The sequence below is a fragment of the Anser anser genome, assembly GCF_964211835.1.
Source record: "Anser anser genome assembly, chromosome: 3".
Taxonomy (NCBI): domain Eukaryota; kingdom Metazoa; phylum Chordata; class Aves; order Anseriformes; family Anatidae; genus Anser; species Anser anser.
This window is the reverse complement of record NC_139722.1, coordinates 39,979,178-40,000,257: the sequence shown is the minus strand read 5'-3', so window position 1 is coordinate 40,000,257 and position 21,080 is coordinate 39,979,178. Positions and strand designations below refer to the sequence as shown.

Below are 21,080 nucleotides of genomic sequence, written 5' to 3'. Positions count from 1 at the left end.
TTTTTGAGAAAAACAACCTGCTCTTTATAATTAGTTTTGAGTAAATTTACATGGTTTGAAGAACTAATCTTGTCTGTCAGTTATTCTTGCTTCTAAAGAACTGGCATCAAGTCATCTAGTTAAAAGGTATATATTGAATTATTTTTTTCATAGAGCATCTTGTACAGCTTTTGGTTCTCTTGAAGTTACATTAATTTAATCTACTCCGATCTCTCCCAACGACTTTAGTTTTTCTGCTCCTACACGTCACCTTTATTTTTGTGCAACGCACACACAACATCTCGAAGTACTGTGGCGAAATATTGGTTAAGCTGATCTATAGTGTGTTATGATTGTAGTCATAACACTGGAAGAAAGTATGTATTTAAGCTGCATGGATGAATCTGTGTTCCTGTAATCAGATTTACTGATTTCTAGAGGTGCGATCTGTGCTGGCAACGGCTGAGCTGCCTGTGTAGACCAAGCACCTGAAGGGTTTCTGGGGGATGCTTGCTGCTTTGTTTTGACAGCAGAAATCCTGTGGGCATTACTTGTAAGAGCAATGGTGAATTATAGAAAGAACTACTGATAACTCGTTATTTCTTCAGAACCAGGTCTTCCAAGGAGAATTAGTTGAATAATGGAAAGTAATGTTTCTACCCTTCACAGCACAGTTAGTGTATTTGAGGACTTCTATGTGTATGCGAAGTTCTTTGCTGAAAGGAGACTTCAAAATATGCCTTCTCTGTTTCAAAGTATTTTGGTGTGGATGATGAAACTCCTGTCATCTAGGACTTTCAGTTCACTGTTTTTCATTGTATACGGAACGTAAACTGTATAAGATTAGAACAATCTTCTATGGGTTTAGCACAAAGAGGTCTTAAATTCTTGACTTGGACTGCCAAGTGCCGTCATAACGTAAGGATTTTTTTTAAGAAAATTTGGATGTTTGCATCTAAACCAAGCTCACAAATTGCTTGTGATAGCACAGTATGCTTTGGGGTTTTCTTTATGTGTACTGTGACAGAAGAATGTTCCTTGTCTAAACTTCCTAGTGCTTTAATGAAAAGAGGCTTGCTACCTGGCTGAGACTTTGTAGTACTGCAGGGTTGGATAGTCAGGAAAAGATGTTTCTTTGAATTAAGTTTTACAGATTTATAATGGGTAAAGTTCTTGCCCACTCAATAAAGAAAAATTGGAGTGAAAGATTTTTTAGTTAAATCTAACTGAATTAGCCTCATGCATTTCTTAGAGTATTTTGAAATCTCTATTCTTTTTGATAGATTTTAACGTTATCTTTACACAGTGACCTTCTTTTGTAGGTATATTTTAAACTTTCTTGATGATAGTTGGATCAAACTAACTGCTTTTTTGAAGCAATAAGTTTAAAATTTAAACTGTAAAAAGTTCCTTTCTAAATGCTGTCTTACAACATCTGTCAGGATTGTTTTTTAACACGATAAATTAAATAGATTTAGAGGATGCATCTTTAACATCTTAACATTGTCATTGCAGGTACATGATGCTTGTTGATGGCAAGAATGAAGTTTATATGATTGATCGAGACAATTCAATTTTTCACGTATCTAATCTGGAATTTCCGTTTCGCAAAGATCTTCGCACACATCTAACAAACACTCTTCTAGATGGGGTAAGGAGTGTACTGTATAATAATTGTAATGATTTCAGCAGGTTTTTTGTTTTTTTTTTTTTTCCACAAACAGCACCAAGTTTTTTAGGCTTGGATCAGTGAATCATGGGATTTAGGAGTAATAGATTCAGCCACTGGCTGAATGTCGAAATCACACTGTTCATAAGTCACTTTTTATCTACAGAATAGCAATGATAACTGCTCTGGGGGGAGCTGTTTACTTGTCTTTGAAATAAATCAAGGTATTGAGATGACATTCTCTGAGTATGAGAAAAAGCTTGAAAAGAATCTAAAGAAATAAATGCAGAACATCATCTCTCATTATAGCTTTATGTTTTGATTCAGTAAACATAGTGAATTTAACCCAATTAATGTAAATATTTGTAAAATTTGATAAAAGTTTGATATTTTGATAGACTTGTAAACTTATGTTTTTGCTTCTGTCATCTCAATTTTCAACTAATTTGAATTACTGACTAATTTAGAAATGGTTTAGTTGTTTGAAACATTTCTAAGTAGTCATGCTAATTTAGATTATGTAAATGTGCTAATGAACTTTGTTAGCTAGTTGTAAAACAAGCTGTAAAACCTCTGTATTTGTTAAAAATCTCTCCTGGAGTGTTCTTAATTGCTAAGCTTTTCAGAAGAGTAGCCACAAGAAGAGAATATTCCTTTCTTGACCTCCCTGTTTTAGCAGAAGAAAAGAACGGCATTAGTTCTTCTACCCTGGCAGGTGTTTAGTGTATGAATGCACTTTCCTATCATGTTTCAGTAGCAGTGGAGTTGTTCTACCTTGCTGTCTCTCTTGCTTGGTAAAATGCTGAATATCTGGGTTGATCTTCTATATTGGTCTTCTGAAGCTCAGCGCACCTTTCACATGCGGAAGGCCATATTGTCATTCTCATTGGTACTTTCTTTCCTTTCTCAGGCCTTTGTTGTCAGTATCCTTGAAATGTCACTTCTGTGTGTGGCATGTCTTACTGAATACACATGGGAAGTGTATGTAAATCCAATCTGTGCATCAGGCACAGCATTGCTAGCTGGCTGAGGGTGGTGACTGTCCTGCTCTGCTCTGTGCTGGTGTGGCCTCACCTTGAGCACTGTGTGGAGTTTGGTGCGCCACAGTGTAAAAAGGCCACAGAGGGTGTTAGGAAGTGCCCAAAGGAGGGCTATGAAGATGGTGAAGGGCCTAGAGGGGATGACATAAAAGTCAGACAGCTAAAATCACTTGGTTTGTTCAGCCTTGGTTTATTCAGGAGACTGAGGGGAGGCCTCATGGCGGCCTGCAGCTCCCTCACGAGGGGAGCGGAGGGGCAGGCGCTGAGCTCTGCTCTCTGGGGACAGCGACAGGACCCGAGGGAACGGCATGGAGCTGGGACAGGGGAGGGTCAGGCTGGGGGTTAGGGAAAGGTTCTGCACCCAGAGGGTGCTCGGGCACTGGGACAGGCTCCCCAGGGCAGTGAGCAGGGCACCGAGCCTGCCGGAGTTGAAGAAGTGTTTGGACAACGCTGTCAGACACATGGTCTGATTTTTGGGTGGGCCTGTGTGGAGCCAGGAGTTGGACTCGGTGGCCCTTGTGGGTCCTTTCCAACTCAGGATATTCTGTGATCCTTTGATTCTTTGCGAGGAGAATTATTGCAAGGAACAACATACTGTCCGAGAGGCAGAGAAGCAGATAATGGAATACTTCCCACTGCCTTTGCTTTACTGAAAAATTGAGAGCATGCTGTGGTAAATGTGATGTTCTCAGCTCAAAAGGGGTTGCACAAGCTGTCGTGTCTGGAAGAAGCCTCTACAGCCAGACAGGTTCCTAACCACATACTTCAAAATATTCTTAATGGCATACATTAGGCTCCATACTGTTGGGGTAAGACTGGTACTATTTTTTCTTTCTCTAAGGCTCTTGAGAAAAGCAATGGCTTGCCAATGTCCATATGCTGCAATCCTCTTTTGTTGAAGAGAGTTCCTCCCATTCTTCCTATCTAGGAATTATTAATTCCTAACCCAAACAATGTTTGTGGATGATAGCAAAGCTTCTGAAACTGCAGTTGAATCCGTTGCTGAAATTGCCTGTAGACAGTACACTTCGGTAGTTTTTTCAGTGGTGTGCCCCTTGTTGCCCATGGGGTGAACAGGATGAGCACTCTGTCAGGACGTGTTTTGGGGCTCTGCTTGCACTGACTTCTTATGTCAGGTGAGAGGACAGTCAGTGGGAGTGACAGTGCTCAGCTCACCACTCTCTAAAACACTTGAGAGTTACGGGTTTGGGCTCTTTCTTCTTTTCCATCACCCTTTGGCTGTGATTGTGAAGGAGTATCCAAAGGTTGTATTGAAAGAGGAAAGTGTTGGCTCTATAAGCATACAGGGAAGCATGAGGAAAAAATTGGAGTTTGCTCTTCTGAAGCTGTTGTTTTTTTCAACCTGCACAGCTAAATAACGTGCAATGCTTTATTAAGGTAATTTACTATACCAGGACTGGGGGGCAGAGGGGAGGGGGAAGTGTAGTCCGTAGCTATAGTTTATTAAATCATATTTAACAAGCAGTTAAACTTGTTGAAATGACAGATGTTTTGAGATGAGGTGAACATCCAGTTAGCTTTAAACCAACGGTATCTTTAAAAGGAAATTTATGCTTTTTCACATTAATTAAAATCTTCAGTTATTGGCTAGAAGGCTGAAGCAATTTAATAGAAATAAACAAGATCTGGAGTTCATGAAATAACTTCAGTGGATGCGTATAGAGAAAAAGGAGATCAAAAGAAGGTACATATAAAAGTTGAGATAGAAAGGAGAGGATTTGAGATTTTTATTTATATTGGATAAAGATCTATGTGTGCAGAATCATCTTACCAATAATGATCAGCCAATACACGGAATAAAGTGTACTTTTCTGTAGGATCTGAGTCTGGGAAGGATCTTAATAGTGTCAGGAAGAAAATCTACTGAATTGCCCTTTAAGAAGGAAAATTACAATGCCAGACTGCCACTGGAGGAGATACAGGAAGAATTGATAAGTTAGGGAAAGATTTCAGGTGTTTTTGAGAATTTAAAGCTTACTGCACAAATATATTTCATATTATTCTGGTCATAAACCAGTGAAGAATGAGCTGTAAAATATGTTCTGTCCATATGATGCCTTTGTTTTCCTTATGGGCACCTTGAATTGTGCAGTGCTTTCCTGCTGAGGAAAGTGACTCAGAGTTTTATTAGAAATGAAGACTTCATGAAGTAAGAGGTGCACCTTATTACTAAGATAGGGTGAAGTTTTCAGGCTGAGGTTAGGCAAGTCATCTATCTCAGAGTTAAATTATAGGTTGCCTTTGACTTCATTGTCTCTTCCCACAGAATCGTAAAGGAGCACATAGTTTGCTGTCCTTGTTTTGTAGCAATTGGTTTATTAGGAAGTCTTTGGAAAGGATTATTTCAATAGTTCTTCAGGGGCACTGCTTCTCTCTTCTGTGTCTTAAAAACAGGTGATTTACTAAGGTGGGCTAATATGCATATGGTGGATGACAGGGGAGCACACATTTTGATGTCTATGTAAATGTGGCAGTGACTGTGCAGCATAGGAGAAGGGTTCTGATCTGGCATTTTGTGACTCCCATATTTATAGTTTGTCTCTTAAGAATAAATGAAGTTGAAAGAATTTACGGTCAGTCATTAGTTGCATCACATATTCACAGTTACCTAGGGTATGAGCTGTAACCACTAAATTTGTTGCTTTGTAAAAGTTTGATTGTTAAAGTGTATTTGAATATTTTACTCTTGGCATAAAATTAGCGAGATTTTTTTTTCCTTTTTTTTGTAAAGTAAAAAGCAAAATGAAATGAAGTCTTGGTTGAGTAATGTACCTTGAAATAAAATAAAATCTTTTGATGGATAAACACTTTCATAGTGCAGACTATTAAATTAATTTGTGTGGTCAGTTTAATAATAATAAAAGTTTGGAATATACTTCTTTTCAATTGCAATTCCTTTCAACAGGTTTGATGCTAGAACTTGTTTACTGTTTGAAGTATCACAAGCTTAACTTTGAAATTCAATATTTCTTTAATGTTCATGCCAAAAGATAATTTTCATAACTGTTCCTTTACTCTGAATATATGCATGACTTCTTTCTTAATCTATGTGAAGAATTTTTTTTTGCATTAACATATTTTGCTAATTAGTACTGTTGGAATTAATTCTTTAATTACAGGTTGATGTAGTTCATACTTACTGTCCTTGAAGTAGCTTTTTTGCTTTCAGAGAATGATGGTATAGAATGAAGTGCCCAAATGGCATTGCTTTGCATTAATCCTAAAAGTATAAGAAAGAAGAAAACAGATGAATTCTAACTCATCAGTGCCATGCAGTGAAACAGTTGCATGTGTTCAGAATACAAAAGATTAAGTAGTCTCTCCAACTTGCTTTGAGTGACAATGCATAAAACTTTGGTAAAGGTAATTTCCGTGAATTCAGTGAACTCTTAACTTGCTTTAAGGCTTCTGATGTAAGCCTTTCATGCAGTTGTCTTTGAGAATCTCAAATGCATTTAGGGTTCACTTCAAGCTGAAATTACTTGCAAGCAGTTCTTACTGTGATCAATTACATCTTGGGTGATGAGAGATTTTGTGCAATACTTCGTGCTCATCTCCAGTTCTTCAGTTGTGTTTATTCCTCTGGCATGGAAGAAAGTTTTCTGCAAAGCTCATTAAAACTAATTTGAACACTACCTCCAGGTGACTAGCATAATATGAGGTATTCCTTTAGAAAGCCAAGTGTTTGGTCTCCTTACCACTGTCTGAGGGAATGAATGAAGTGCAGCAAGGGGTTTGGCTGCCGTGCAAGAAAGCTAGTTACTTCCAATAAGTTTTTTGATATTGTACATAGCTTTGGAACAATTTAGTAGAAAATGCAGAGGTGTCCTTAGGCTTGAAATATTTTCTTCCTTTGAATTGCTATTTAATATTTTTGTGAACAAGGGCTCATTTTAAATATACAGCATCTAAGTGTATTAAAAAGTTTTTTTCAACTAATGAGATAAGATGTGATCTCTGAGCTGTCAGGATATTCCCATCATTTCACAAATAAAACTAGCTGTCAGTCATCTGTGTTTGTGAGCAAAACATCTGGTGTTCAAAACTGCTCACAAATGTGGCAGAACATCCAGTAAAATTCAGCTGGGTGAGGACTTTCTTAGAAAAAGTACTAAAAGAAAACACACACGTCTGTTTTTTTTCCAAGCATTTAAGGCTGTCATCTTTTATTACTTAAATTTTAAAACAGCAACAGTGGTATAGGCATACGTGCTGTCATGTATTATAAATGTCTATCAATCTCAGACGCCTCTTGTGGCATCCTTGAACCCTCCTTGTCTTCAAGTCAAATAAATGGAAGGTTTCAGCCACTCTGCCCTTTGTGTCCTTTTGGTGGAGTACCTGACACGTGACATCCTAGATGGATGTGGCTCTCCTAGAGCTTTAATTTAAAACCTACTGGGCACATGAACACAGGGAGCAATGCACACCGGTGAAGACATCCTGCAGAACTGCAGTCAGTGTAGGGTGAGAACCGTGTACGTTTCTGTGTCAGTACAGACCTTGTGTATTTGTAAGCTCTGTCAGGAACGGCACAGCTTACAACTTGTTGAGTTTGCAAAAACTGGCACCTTGTACAGTATAGATTTTTTTTTTTAAAGCTATTTGTATTCCTAAAAGACAGCAGTGGCTAGAATTGTATTGAAGGTAAATGGATAAAGGAAAAGGCAAGGGATAAGAGGAAAAGGAGCAATAAACAGATGTGTGATGGGATCTGACTTCATACTCTGTTTCAACTAACTGTACGTTCTGTAAGTTACTGGTAAGATGAGATCCTTTGATTTGTGATTAAATTTTGGATTATTTTAAGTCCAAGTTGCTTGCTAAATAAGCTGTTCATGGAAAGATGGGGAGTTCCCTGAGCTGTCAGTCCAGCATCGTTCTTTTTGGTTCGTGTCCAGCTCAATGCTTTTAGCACAGTCGTTGTTTCTAATATGCTGTAAGACTGTGCACCGCAGCACCAGAAAAGAAGATTAACACCAGCACACTTTTCCAGATTACATTAAAGAAACTGGCCATTGGAGCTTGTTCTGCAAACCTGCAGGTTAAGCAAGTATCTAAAGTGGCAGCCAATGGACAAATGGTAAAAATCAGATTTCCTAGCAGTGGTAATATGGAAACACACCACAGTGCCTGTAAACCTACACAGGACACATAGAAGGCAGTGCACGGATGCAGCTGTGTCTTGTGAATAGTTTTGTGTTCTGTTATGTTGCCATGTGAATGTTTTTCATTTTAAGTTTTTAGTTACCTAGAAATCGGCTTAAATATGGCCTTATAGTATCAGGTTATTAATCGGATCAGAATGAGTGAGTTTGAATTTGATGAGTTCTTCAAATAGTTCATATTTCCATGAACTTGCTTCTGAGATCTAATCCCTGAGGTGTTTTTCAATTCTTACAATTTCAAGAAAGACTCTGAAATCAGAGTCTTAAATAATGATGTGTTAGAGTACTTTTAATCTGAATCATTCTTATGATCACATTGCAACTTTTGCCTTATGACAGTTATATTGGCGTAACTAATGGAGCAGTGAACGCTGGTGTCATGATGGAGATGAGCAAGACAGGAATTTGTCATCTCTACTACTGAAGCATATTGCGTTACCGTGTGTTTGGTAGTTGGGATTTCAGTCAGGATCTGAAAAGAGAAAAAGAGGAAGAAAAGAAATGGAGATGTGGCAAGAGGCTGGTCTAACCCGCAATAGGGTTGAAGAGGTTTATATGTGTCTGAAGTAGAGAAGAGGTTTTGTTCTTAAATTTAATTCTGTGTTAAAACTAAACATCCCAGAGAAAACTTAAAGTCCTCTTGGCTGTATTTTACAATTAGTCTTAAAAAGAATATCCAGAGATCCAGATTTTGGAAAATTAGACTTAAAATCCTTTCATACCAGGCCCTGGCATGTTTTCAGGGTTTTGTATACAAATGCTAGCTTTGCATCATTCAGATTAGTCATTCAGAGTATCTTTCAGTCTTGGCCATGAAAAAACAATCTCCATTTCTGTATTCAGTTTATAAAAGATGAGATTAAAAAAAAAAAAAAAAAGAAAAAAGTAGCCAACTTCTGCTTCCCTATTGTTATTTGAGAACAATAGGTTTGAGTTTTCTAGTTAAGGTTTAAATGCCTCAAGCTTTGTATTTACTTTGAGACAAATTTACATTTTAAAACTGCTTGCTTATTTTTTTTAAAGCCAAATGTGATTACATTCTAGGTACAATTCAAGAAGTTTGGTATGTGTACAGACTTAAAATTAATCTTACAATGAAAATCTTGTTAGAGTTTACTTTGTAGAAGTTAGGGATTCTAAGAGAAGTTACAAGGTTGTAAAACAAAAATGTTATTGAACTAGCAGGAAACATTTAAATGAATTTGAGTTGATATAAAGTTCTCTTTTTGGATTAATTATTGAGCACATAGCTTTGTTTTCATCATGTCATAGTGAAATATTTTTATCTTTGATTGTTTCATGTCATGTGTGTGAATTTGGAATTTTAATTTTTTATTGGCAGCAAAAAGTCCTTAGTAGATACAAATATCTTAATAACCAATAATTGGGTGGTGGAGAGCAGGACGGAGGAAGACGCATAGTATTTAGAGAAGTGAATATTTCGAAGTTGTGCTTGAGAAAGATTTACCCATTGGTTGACTGTTACCATTTGCAATCGTGACTAATTTACATGAAACTAAATAATTTGTATTAGTTTAGTAAACTAATAAACTGTGTCTAATTCATATCACAAGTCTGAGCACAGATTTAAGTATCAGCATTTAAGGTATATGTATTTATTGTATGGTGATCATTAATAGACTTTCTCCTTGCTGACGTATTTTCAAGGTGGATTACCAGTGTGTATTGAATTGGAACTAGTTTCATGTGATAGCGGTACTATCTGTGATATTTCCATTTGAAGGAACCCTACTGCTGAGTCACAATGCAACATTCAAACAAATTGCACTTGTCACCGCTGCTTAGAACACAGCTAATGTGAAAAGATCCAAGCTGAACATAGAAAATGGATGGTAATGCTTGTTCTTAGCTTGTTTACCGGTTCTCCTTGTAGGTGAGATTTCCAAAAGTGGTTAGTTCACTTAGGATTGCAGTTCTTACTGAGGTTTTTAAAAACACATTATTCCCTCAAGGAAGGTAATGATTTTGAAAGCTGTGGAGAAACTAATGGGTAAATGTTGCAGATCAAAACGTGGAACCTTAGGACAGCTCCTTGGCTTTTCGCTGAATGCTTCATGAGGCATTTAGAGCAATAATACTTCTATAATGCTGACATACTGTAAAATATTTTTGATACTAAAAATGTGGCCATTATTTGATTACATCATGCTTACAGGTATAAATGCTAGCTATAAATGTGCTGGCTTCTTTTTGTATTCATGAGATAAACCTAAATGTCTTTTTGTTTGTTTTAGGAAATGATCATTGACAAGGTTAACGGACAGGTTGTTCCTCGGTACTTGATATATGACATTATTAAGTTTAATGTAAGTACTTTTGGTTTTATTGGTTTTATCATTAGTTATTGATTCTCATTTCTGTTTTAATCTTATCCGTATTATTAAGAGCTTGAGAATAAACCTAAGCACCAAAAGTGTCTGGGTATTTTGCAGGTCAATAAAATGCAGTGCATCAGAATTAAGATCGAAAGCAGCCTTCTAATAGGCATTGATTCATTTCCATGTGGTGGTGGTTTGAAACAGTCTGCTAAGGACTGTGTGAAAATTTCCCATTTCTGGAACGTGTCTGAAGTATAGAGACAGTGAAAACTGAGAGTGGATGGAGAAGCTAGCGTGTCAGCGGCATACATGTTACGTGAGCATCACAGTGCTCCTTGCTAGGCTACTCCATCACCCGTTTCTCAAATTTCACTTTGAAACCAGGCATCTGGTTCTCTGATAATTGTGCTCTACAGCAGACTCCCCTGTTTATGCTGGCTGTAGGGCAAATAGGTGAGAAAGAAAAATGTTGTGGAAAAGGAGAAGCCTATTTTGACAGCTAGAAATCAAGTCTCTGTGGTCACAGGAGAGAACTATTGAAAAATGGGGAGAATGAGAAACTTTTTTTTTTACAGCAGCTTTCAAAGACGGTACGTGTTTGAAAGTCACCAAATGGCTATTGCATGTTACCTTTGTAGATTTTTTTTTTGTTGTTTAATTTATTGTATTTTCCCCCCAAAGTCATGATATACGTGAAATTCGAAGTTGGTCTTATGAAAGGGTCTCCTATTTGAAGCTTATTTGAAGAACTAAACTTGACAGTGTGTTTCACTTGTTATCACTTATGAAATAAAATTTCTGGTGATTTCTCATGTGTAAGGGAAAGAAAATGTTTTTCAGGAAGGGTCAGTTTAAACATATATATCTTTTTAAAACGTTTAAAATAATTTTGTGAAAACAGAATGTGTGTGCTGGTTTTTGCTGGGATAAAGTTATTTTCTTCCTAGTAGCTCGTAAGGTGCTGTGTTTTGGATTTGTTACCAAACCAGTGTTGACAATTCACCAGTGTTTCAGTAGTTGCTGAGCACAGCTTGCACAGTGTCCGGCTCTTCCTTGCTTCACGTGCTGCCCTGCCAGTGAGGAGGCTGAGAGTGCACCAGGAGCTGGGGGGGACGCAGCCAGGACAGCTGGCCCAGACTGACCAAAGGGATGTCCCATACCTCTGGATAAGGGTACGGTACACAAAGGATGACTTTGTGCTTGGCGATAATAGATAGGGGAAAGGAGAAGGATGAGAGGGCATTGAGTTGTGGCACTTGCCTTCCCAAGGAACCGTTACGTGTGATGGAGCCTGCTTTCCTGGAAATGGCTGGGCACCTGCCTGCCGATGGGAAGAAGCAAATTCCTTATGCAGCTTTGCTTGCAGGCACAGTTTTTCCCATTCTTATTAAACCATCTCTGTCTCAACACAGACTTTTCTCACTTTCACCCTTCTGATTCTTTCCCCTGTCCCACTGGTGGGGAGTGAGCGAGTGGCTGTGTGGGGCTCAGCTGCCTGCTGGATTTAAACCACAGCAGGGTGTTAAATGTAGTCACAGAGCCTGTGACTAAATTGCCCATGGAAAAACAGGCTAGTATCTTAGAGTTTCTGGAAATACGAAATTGTTTTAGTGTTCCTAACAGGACAAACGGTGTGACTGAAACACAGTGCATTTCCCACTTCTTAAACTACCGCTGACTCTTCTAGACTTGCATAAAATGCTGTTCAGCTTGACTGGGCTGCCCAGCATAAGTCGTAAATACTTCGGTGAAATGTTTTTTGGGGTGTGAGGGAAGGGAACCCTCATTTGTAGCAAATGTCCAAACTTAACATGAAGAATCCTACCTCACAAAGAGCAGAAATGATGAGGGTTTTCAGAGGATTGTTAAGGTTTGAGGAAAGTCTGCTTTTGAGCAGAGCTGTAAATGCTTTAAACTTAGTGTGTTTTTTTTGTTGTTGTTTTGTTTTTTAACATTGGGACTGAGAGTGAGGAATTGGTTAGTATGTAATACAATTTTAATGTCAAGGACAAATTAAAACAATGTTATCAGGATGAGTACAAGCAGGGCTTCAGCTGCAAGAATTCATTAGCAATTGTCCTACCACAAAGATTAAAAAGCATAGCGGATTTTAGGTTAATTTTAGGTACTTAATTACAAAACTGGGCACCCGAGGATGTTTGGCTTGGCAAGAAGTGGTCAACAGAATTTTATCACAAAGAGAGGTAAATGTATTGAAAACTTGTAATTGGCAGGAAAGAATAAGTTCCTTTTTTTAGAGCGAGTAAGTCAGATCGTATAATTTTCCTAGCAGAGCTTCAAATCAAGTAATTACACAGAACGCCAGTTCTGTTTCAAAACAAAACATCCCCCTGCAAGTAACCAACCCCATCTCCAAAAGCACCCCCTCAACAGCAGAGGGCTACACGAAGTGCTCAGGGAATTCTGCACTGCTGCTTTGGATCTTGCAAGTAGTTGCGTCTTCTGAAGGTGAGTCGTGGAGTTACCCTACTCACTGGCCACCATCTAAATGACAAGATTTCCGGCATATCCCCATCTCATCCTCTGCTTGCTCTGCGGCTAGAGATGCTGCACTGCAGTGGGGGAACTGTGAATACAAGCTGCTGATGAACACTTGTCTGCTTAGGAAAGTCTTATGTTTAAGTGAGGTCTAGTGAACTAGAGGTACTTTCAGTTGACTTTATTCTTAACTATTCAACCTATTTTAAATGCACACCATCCTATACTAGCTAAATGCACAAAGTTTTATGGTTTTTGTCAGAAGATTTCTTCTAAAATACTAAATTCACAGATTCTACGCTAAGTCCTGAAGACTTATGTGCACTATTAATACTGCTGAGGATTTGCGTTAGGATGACCGGCACCAACACAGAAATACAGAACAGTGCTGAAGTAAGGTGATAGATAGTTCTGCAGATTGCATGATACATTTATAGTAAGAATTACGTCAGCTTGCGCCCCTCAGGATGGCTGTAAATAGTACAGTGAAGGCTGTTAACATATACAGAGAAAAATCATGGAATTAACATTTTAGATCACAGCAAGATAATGTCATAATTTAAAGTGTCCAATTGTCATTTGCTGTAATATTGTTTTGAACAATTCTCAGTGTTTTCACCCAACACTATTGTCAAGCTTCAAAATTGGGCTGTACTCTATTCTTGTATTTATTTTAGTTCTTTGTTACCTTATTTTTGGGGGCTAAATTTTCTTAAAATGGGTGTTCAGAAGTGTGGCAGTTAGACAACACAATCTGTCTGAGACAGGGAATTTTGAACCATTACCTATTTGAGACAAATATCAATTTGAGCTCTAAGAGCAGCAGTGGTCAGCTGCTCCAGTGGTCATGGATCAGTTGGGAATAAAAATAAGGGTTTTAATTTTGTGTAAAGTACTGTGATTTGGGAAAAAATCATGGAATCACTGAGTGTAGTGTCTCAGTACATTATAGGATCTTTCTTCAGACTTGGGCAGTGTTTCATCTGAGCTTGACACAGAGAAGGCGAGGAAACCACTGCAAGTAAGGATGATGTGATCATCGGGAGAGAATGGTAACAGAAACTTGATGGTGAGCACAGGCTATCGGAACAACTTAAAAAGAATAACCAGGGAGCAGATTTAGAGATGAGAGAGAGTGGAAGAAGACCAGTCTTAAAAATTTTAATCACATTGTTATCGGTGAGGCTTATTGTTACTTAGCTTTTCAGTTTTGCTGTGGTGTAGCAGGAATCAACTACAGCAGCCTTCTAGAAAGGTGAAAGAAACCAAGAAAATAAACTGTGATTGAAATATGTACTGAGCATTTGACTCTAGGTATCTAGACAGGAAAAGTCTTAGGAAGAAGGGAAAAATAAAAACAGGGTTTCATTGATTGGGAGAGACATATACTGGAGTTCTCAGGGAAAACATGGAAATAATCTGCCTTGGCTGTCTTCTTCTAGGACAAATCTTTTATTGAATTCTGATGCTTATCATCTGTAACTGCTGAAGAAGTCAGTTTTCATGGTTTTTGATGGAACAATTTGATTTCGTTTCTTTTTAATCCTTGTTTCTGTGACATGTAGTTTCCAGAAGCTTGTGGCAAGTCATCCCGTTGTGCTACAAGACGTGCCTATGTCAGGAAAAACAAATGATTCTTTGGGAGATTAAAAAAAGATTGTTGTCATTTTGTTCAGTCTGAATCATAATGTTAATTATTATTAATAGCAACTCAAAATATGACATTGCTGTATTACTGCTTTCATCCCACATGCTAAAAGCAAATTCATAGAAAGGAAGCTATATGCAAATGAAATAAGTCAACCTTTCAGCCTCAACTCTTTGAGGGAACCCAGAGCAATCCCTACTGCTTTTTTTCACTGCTTTGCTTGGATCTTTCTTAAAACAAAACACAAACAAAACAACAACAAAAACCACCTCAGTGTATATAAAATTCTCTCTCAAAACCACGTTCTTAAAGGCTACACAAATCTGTAGTGATACATGAAACTGTGCCAGGGGCAGGGTGCTCGTACTGAAACCTCATCCTCTCTTTCAGTAGTTAAAATGGACCCTGGCAGAGTTTTGGCCCTGGGTGGCTACAGTGCTCTTGAGCTCAGGAGTAGTCTAAGATTTGATGTTGCTCGGGGACCATTCTTAGCAGCCTTTCTGAGATGTCATCCTCTTTTGGAGAATAAGGTAGGATGAACATTGTTGGACTTCAGTGGCTTCAAGGCCAGAGATTAGGCTTTGCAGTGTTAGTTGACCAGCGCAGATGTAAGAGTGTCTTCTAGTTCACTAACTTTGGCATCTTCTCTCTGAAGTTCAGGAAGTGATGTTTTTTTGAAATGTCAGGCATTCTGCTTTTAATTTGGGGGCTGAGGGTAGAGGACAAGAATGCTCCTGACATTGGAAAGAAGAGAGGAAATTTTATTTCCTGTTATTTCATAGAATCATAGAATCACAGAATGGTTTGGGTGGGAAGGGACCTTAAAGCCCATCCAGTTCCAGCCCCCTGCCGTGGGCAGGGGCACCTCCCACCAGCCCAGGTTGCCCAAAGCCCCATCCAGCCTGGCCTTGAGCACCTCCAGGGATGGGGCATCCACAGCTTCTCTGGGCAACCTTTGCCAGTGCCTCACCACCCTCTGAGTGAAGAATTTCTTCCTAATGTCTAATCTAAATCTATCCACTTTTAGTTTAAAGTCATTGCTCTTTGTCCTATCACTCCACTCCCTGACAAAGAGCCCCCTTACCTTTCCTGCAGTCCCCCTTAGGTGCTGGAAGGCCGCTATGAGGTCTCCCCGGTGCCTTGTCTTCTCCAGGCTGAACAACCCCAAATCCCTCAGCCTGTCTTCACAGGGGAGGTGCTTGCTCCAGCCCTCTGGTCATCCTCGTGGCCCTCCTCTGGACTTGTTCACATAGGTCCATGGCCTTCTTGTGCTGGGGGCCCCAGAGCTGAATGCAGTAATCCAGATGCACAGTACTTCAGGTACTGTGCTTTCCAGCTTCCTGTATTTTGGCTATATGTAGATAAGCTCATAATAATAACTGCAGTTGTATTGCATTAACTCTTTCACCTGAATAGTTAGTAAAATGTTCAGACTTGGTGGGTAAATCTAGTTTAACAGAGGAAGCTGACAACAGAAAAATTAACAGTCCCAGAAGTAAACACAAGTAAATCCAAATCCCTGTTATCAGAAACAGTCTGCAAAAGAAAATGTCTTCCTTCTCTAGTCATCTCTGAGACAGCTTTCTGAAAAACCTTGCTTTGACAAGCTTTTTCTTAGATCGTACTCAGTAGCTACGTTTAGATGTGTAAACACTAAAGCTAAGCAACTGTTTATTTTTTACTTAGTGAAGTAATAAAAAGTACATTGGCATAATGTAGGATCTAATTAATGGATTCTTAGCAAAGATGCTGAAAAAGAATTGTGCTTTTATTTTTCTTTCTAACCCTGGCCTTTAAATTTTTAAACTCTAGCCAAGTTTTCCTGAGAGCAGATTGCAATGGTAAGAATAGATTGAATGCTTGAAAAAGAATAATTATTTTGATGTTTGAAAAGGAGATAGTCTTGATTAAAGTTTTGAAAATTCTGTGCATTAAATTAAGCCAAGATCAAGATTCCTGTGGCTGTCCTGTGTAACAATGCTGTAGCTGTTAGATTAAATTTGTCACTGTACACACACATTCTGGCCATAAATCCTGCCCACAGCCAGTGGTGGGCTCATTGAATTCATGCATGAAAAATTTTTGTTTTAAATCCCTGTAAAATATTACCATGTCCGACTTTTCCGTTATAAACCTAATTTTAAAGCGATGCAGAGCTCGCAGTACATGCTGTCTCTGCTTTATTAGTCTAGTAACCTTATCTTAAAAATACGCTATGAAAATTCTGAGGGCATAATTCAGAGATGCGAGCATTTACGTGCATAATCTTTTCCATTTACAAGTGCACCTGACTGCCAGTGAGTTTTCCACTGTTGCTTCTAATTCTGAGGTTATTTCTCAAATGGTATCACTTGAAAGCACAGGTTTAAATAACTTCTGTTGCTAATAGTACCCTGGAAAATGCAGATGCTGTGCATGTGTTTAGACTTGAATCCTTTCTGCTATTTTTTTTTGTGAGACATACCTCACAGGTGCCTGGATGTCTACAAGTTGTCTTTGCTTTATGTTCTAAAAACCTGTATGTACATCCTCCTATCACAGCAAAGGCAGGAGGAGGTTTTCAGGTAAATGAAATGCAGAGCATCTACGTATTATACATCACATTACTTTCTGGTGAAACACTGAGAAAGATGTGCAAGATTGCCTGTGTCTGCAGTACTCTGGCATCTCCAGAGCCTCTCTGCTATTTTCAGATCTCTTGCTTGAATTCATGAGGTTACACAGCTGCTAATACCCCTGCTTTCTCCTCCTCCTCTGAATTTTGTAATGCGGTTTACTGGATGTTGAGTAGAGAGCAGGGAGAGCTTGGCCAGTGGAAGCTACATACTGTAGTCAATTTGAGTATTTTTAAAGGGTACGTGAATAGAGTGGTGGTATGGAATAGGGAGGGTAACAAATGGGTTAGGAGAGCTTGTAAGATGGAGAATCAATACGGTAAGGGAATGCTGGGGGAAGCTTTCAGGTCTGTAGAGATGGATGGACAGAAATGCATACTGAGTAGTTTTCTTTTTCAAAGTCTTCCCTGTTTTATCCCTGTTCCCTGTTGATCATCACTTTTATTTGTTATTAAAAGACTGACATGTATGTCTGAGCAGCAAAATGTGCAAATATCTTCACTTGTTTTGTGAATTTCCAATAGTTTTGTTTTCCCTGTTGCTCCTTGGGCTTGGGAAAAGTACGTATGCAACCAAAAGGTAACATTCTTAAGCATTTTTGCATCCCTCTTTAAAACTCCCTCCTGCAAAAATTAAATCACTGCTGAAGAGGGGTGACCAGGGTATCTTCGGTGTTTTCTTGTTCCTCATTATGTGCTTTTTATCTAATAAGCTGCTTGCTGTCAGGAAGCATTCCTTTGCATTGTGGTTAGTTTGAAGGATGACTGTTTTACTTTCTGGTTAGACTGTGTGAAAAATACATGTGATATTTTTCCTTTCCCCTGCATCTCTGAGTTAGATACTCCTTTTCCAAACCCTGGGGGCATTACAAACCGCAGTGAAGGTAGTTTGTTTTTCACAATTGTCAAAACTGAGAATGCTTATTGGACTGTTATGTAAAAGCAAAGGGACTGTATTAAATTTTGTCATGTCTTGTTTTTTCCCAAAGGTAAGTGTTTCCATGCCTTCGTATGAAGCAAGCCTCATGAGAACCCTTTGAATAGCAGATCACCACTAGTATAATTGTCAGGAGAAGAGGCATGAAGTGTTGCTCCTGGGAGGGAGATACAGGGACAAGTAGTTTTCCAGAAGCAGCTGTAGAAGTTGCCATGATATTAAATCTGTTATATTTTTCAGGTGTTTGGGTTACGTAGGTTTTGCTCTTATTTACTCTGATGTGACAGTTCTTCAGCAAACTATAATACTTGCTAAGACAATTACAACATGAGACCGGGATGTTGAAGTTGCATTGTAAATGAAAATAATTTTCTCTGTATTTTCGCTAACCTGCTTTTCTCTCTCTCATATTTTCAGCCTTTAAAAAAAATCCTCACTTTTTATTTGCAATATTTTTTTTATCTTCTTGTGTTGGGAACTGTAACATGATTAAATAGAAAAATTGTCTCTCTCCTTGCAGTTTATAACAGCCATTACCATAGGAACTGCCAAGTAGACTTGGACCCAACTCCTGTCTTAGGCAAATATTCAGATCTCTCAAGAACCTGGCAGTGATCACAACTGAAGTTTAAAGTGCTGAAAAACTTTACAGTGGGGCAGGTCTTCCAGCGGCATTATTATTTCCCGTATTGAGGAAAGTGAACTTTAAGTCAAACGCAGGGCTATTTATCCAATATATTTTAAAAAGGGAAGAAGTATAGGCAAAATAGAAGATGGTTGGAAGGATATTACATGGAACCCGTGGGAGTGTGTTCAAATTTTGTCTTGTTTCCCTAATTTAGTTTTAATTTCTCCTTTTCTACACTTTCTTTTCTACAGTTTTCTACACATTCTGGCCCTAATATTGCATATATTCAGCTTCCTCTCTGTCTTCTGCCTTGCTATCTGCTTCCTGCTTTTAGGTGAAAAGAATTTTAAAAAATAAACCAAAACAGAACTATATAATACAGGATAGGGTTTATGAAGGTGAAAGCAGTATCTTTCTAATATCCTCTGTTCCATTCTCAGTATGTTTGAATAACTTGAGTGGCTCTTATCATCTGGTGTAGGACTTGTCGTAGGAGAGAATGTGAAGGTCATGTTTTCATCCTGTTTAGAATATTTCTCTTATTTAAACCAAGTATGAAGAAAAACATCTTCTTTTGAAATAAGTATGATAACGTTTCATTAGTATTTCTTATTCATAAGCTAACCATGCACGTAACAAAATAGGTATCTTAGAAAAATGGTGTCCTTAAAGTTACAGATCTTTTACAAGTCTTAAGAGTGTGAAATATGTAATAGTCAGATATTTAATTTTTAATTCTATCATGGTTTAGGAAAAGCATACGACTCCCTTTTTAAGAGAACACTTGTGAACCAGTGCTGATTGTTGATTGATTATTATTTTTTAATTTTCTTAGGAGACTTTACGCTTACTCTACTGGGCAGTCTTATTTTAGAATACTACAGAGTGATTTCTATCCTAAAAATTCAGTGCTGCAATCTTTTCAAGTATGTAATATTCTGAACAATGTCTCCAAGTTGTGAGAATTTTCCCATGTTTTTTTTTTTTTTAATCAACAGGGATGATAATTCTTCAACATAACAATTGTTGTAAAAGCCAACAGTAACTGTCCCTATGATGAGTCACTGAATGGCTGGTGGGAAGAGTATGAGGAGAGCAGGAGCAGAAAGAGAATAACTGGAATTAACTGGACCAACTAGTAGCTGTCACAATTAAGATGTCTCCAAACTGTGTGCACAGCAGCACAAGCAAAAATCAGAAAGAAAAAAGCAGAAGCAGTAAAGCCCTGTGTTCAGTATTCTATTTTGCTGATAGCCTAAATTCAGCGCTGAATAAACGATTTAAATTTACATTCTCTTGTGAGGACAGTGTGAATCTTTGTGTGTAAATGTCCTATGATGATTATAGAGAATCTGTCTTACAGCTATGGATTATTAGAATTCTGACTTTAATTCTGCAATTAAATATGGGAAGTTCATCTTCTTCTCAAAACACATGAGGGAGGCAGCCAGTCTAGACAAAACATCATTCCTGTAGATTTCAATCATTTACACCCCGGTAAAAATCCCCCGATTGAGTTTTGTTTTTGAAGGCTCAGAAGGATTTATAAGGATTATAAAGATCCTAAATGAAGCCACTGTCCGTGCAGTCAAACAGTGAGTCGGACGGAGCTGTCTGTGTTCCCAAAGTAGCAGCTACTAAGCTTTCCATGCCTCGCTAGAGCTGTGCTTTCCAAAGAGGTCGGTAAGGTGTATGCCCTCTGTAGCTGACGCTTTCCACAAGTCTGCCTCTTTCTTGCACGGCGATACTGGTGAGAATCATAATTCTCTCACTTGCAGTGATCATAAATATTCTGCCTTACACACATTACCTTTACACTGGTGAAGTGTACTTCTCATCCTCTTGCAGTTATAAGGTTTTATGGTTTTTGTCTTGAATATGTATTTTCTTTTGAGCAATTCAAGGAGGAGAAAATTGGGGAAGGGAGCAATGTTTGTAGTACCATCTACTTCTGTTTTGATCTTATCTGTTTAGTCACAGTTTTGACAGTCCTGCTGTTCCATTCAAGTTACATTTGCTAATAATAATAATAAAAAAAAAGCTTGGAGCTATATTTGTATCTTCTGTTAGGCCTTGATGTTTATGCATGGAATACAAATTTGCTTCCTTTGTTGATTCATACATATATGAATTTATTATCAGTTGTTTTATTTTTTTGAAAAAGGAAATACAAATAATTAAATACATGTCTTAAGTAATCTTTTAATAGGTCTGATTCCCAAACCAATTTTGTTCTGTGATAAAATCAAAGCAATATTCCGTTGTATAAGCTGACAACGTATAAATAGTAATTATGTTCTCTCAACACATTGGATGAATTGAGACAACTGAAATAATGTCATGCGCTGTACCTCATGGGTGCAAATATAAATTTCAGAAACCATTTTGAAACCACTTAATTCCTTGCCATTAACCTATTATTTTTGAACATCTGAGGGACAAAAGTTAGAAAAAACGAATTTTAAATTGCATTTTCAGTTTAGAATAATTCTTATCTTTTGTGTTTTAGAGATGAAAAATTTCGGAGTCATAATTCTC

The 21,080-nt window shown here is 38.0% G+C and overlaps 1 protein-coding gene across 3 annotated transcripts in view; it reads left to right on the top strand.

Moving 5' to 3' along the window:
- The window catches only part of RNGTT (RNA guanylyltransferase and 5'-phosphatase), a 187,900-nt gene that overhangs the window by 49,917 nt on the left and 116,903 nt on the right, over positions 1-21,080 (top strand). For all 3 annotated transcript variants that reach the window (XM_083831491.1, XM_083831490.1, XM_083831492.1), the window contains 2 exons: positions 1,495-1,630; positions 10,133-10,204. In XM_083831491.1, the coding sequence (XP_083687617.1) occupies positions 1,495-1,630; positions 10,133-10,204 (208 nt within the window). The remainder of the gene's footprint in view (positions 1-1,494; positions 1,631-10,132; positions 10,205-21,080) is intronic.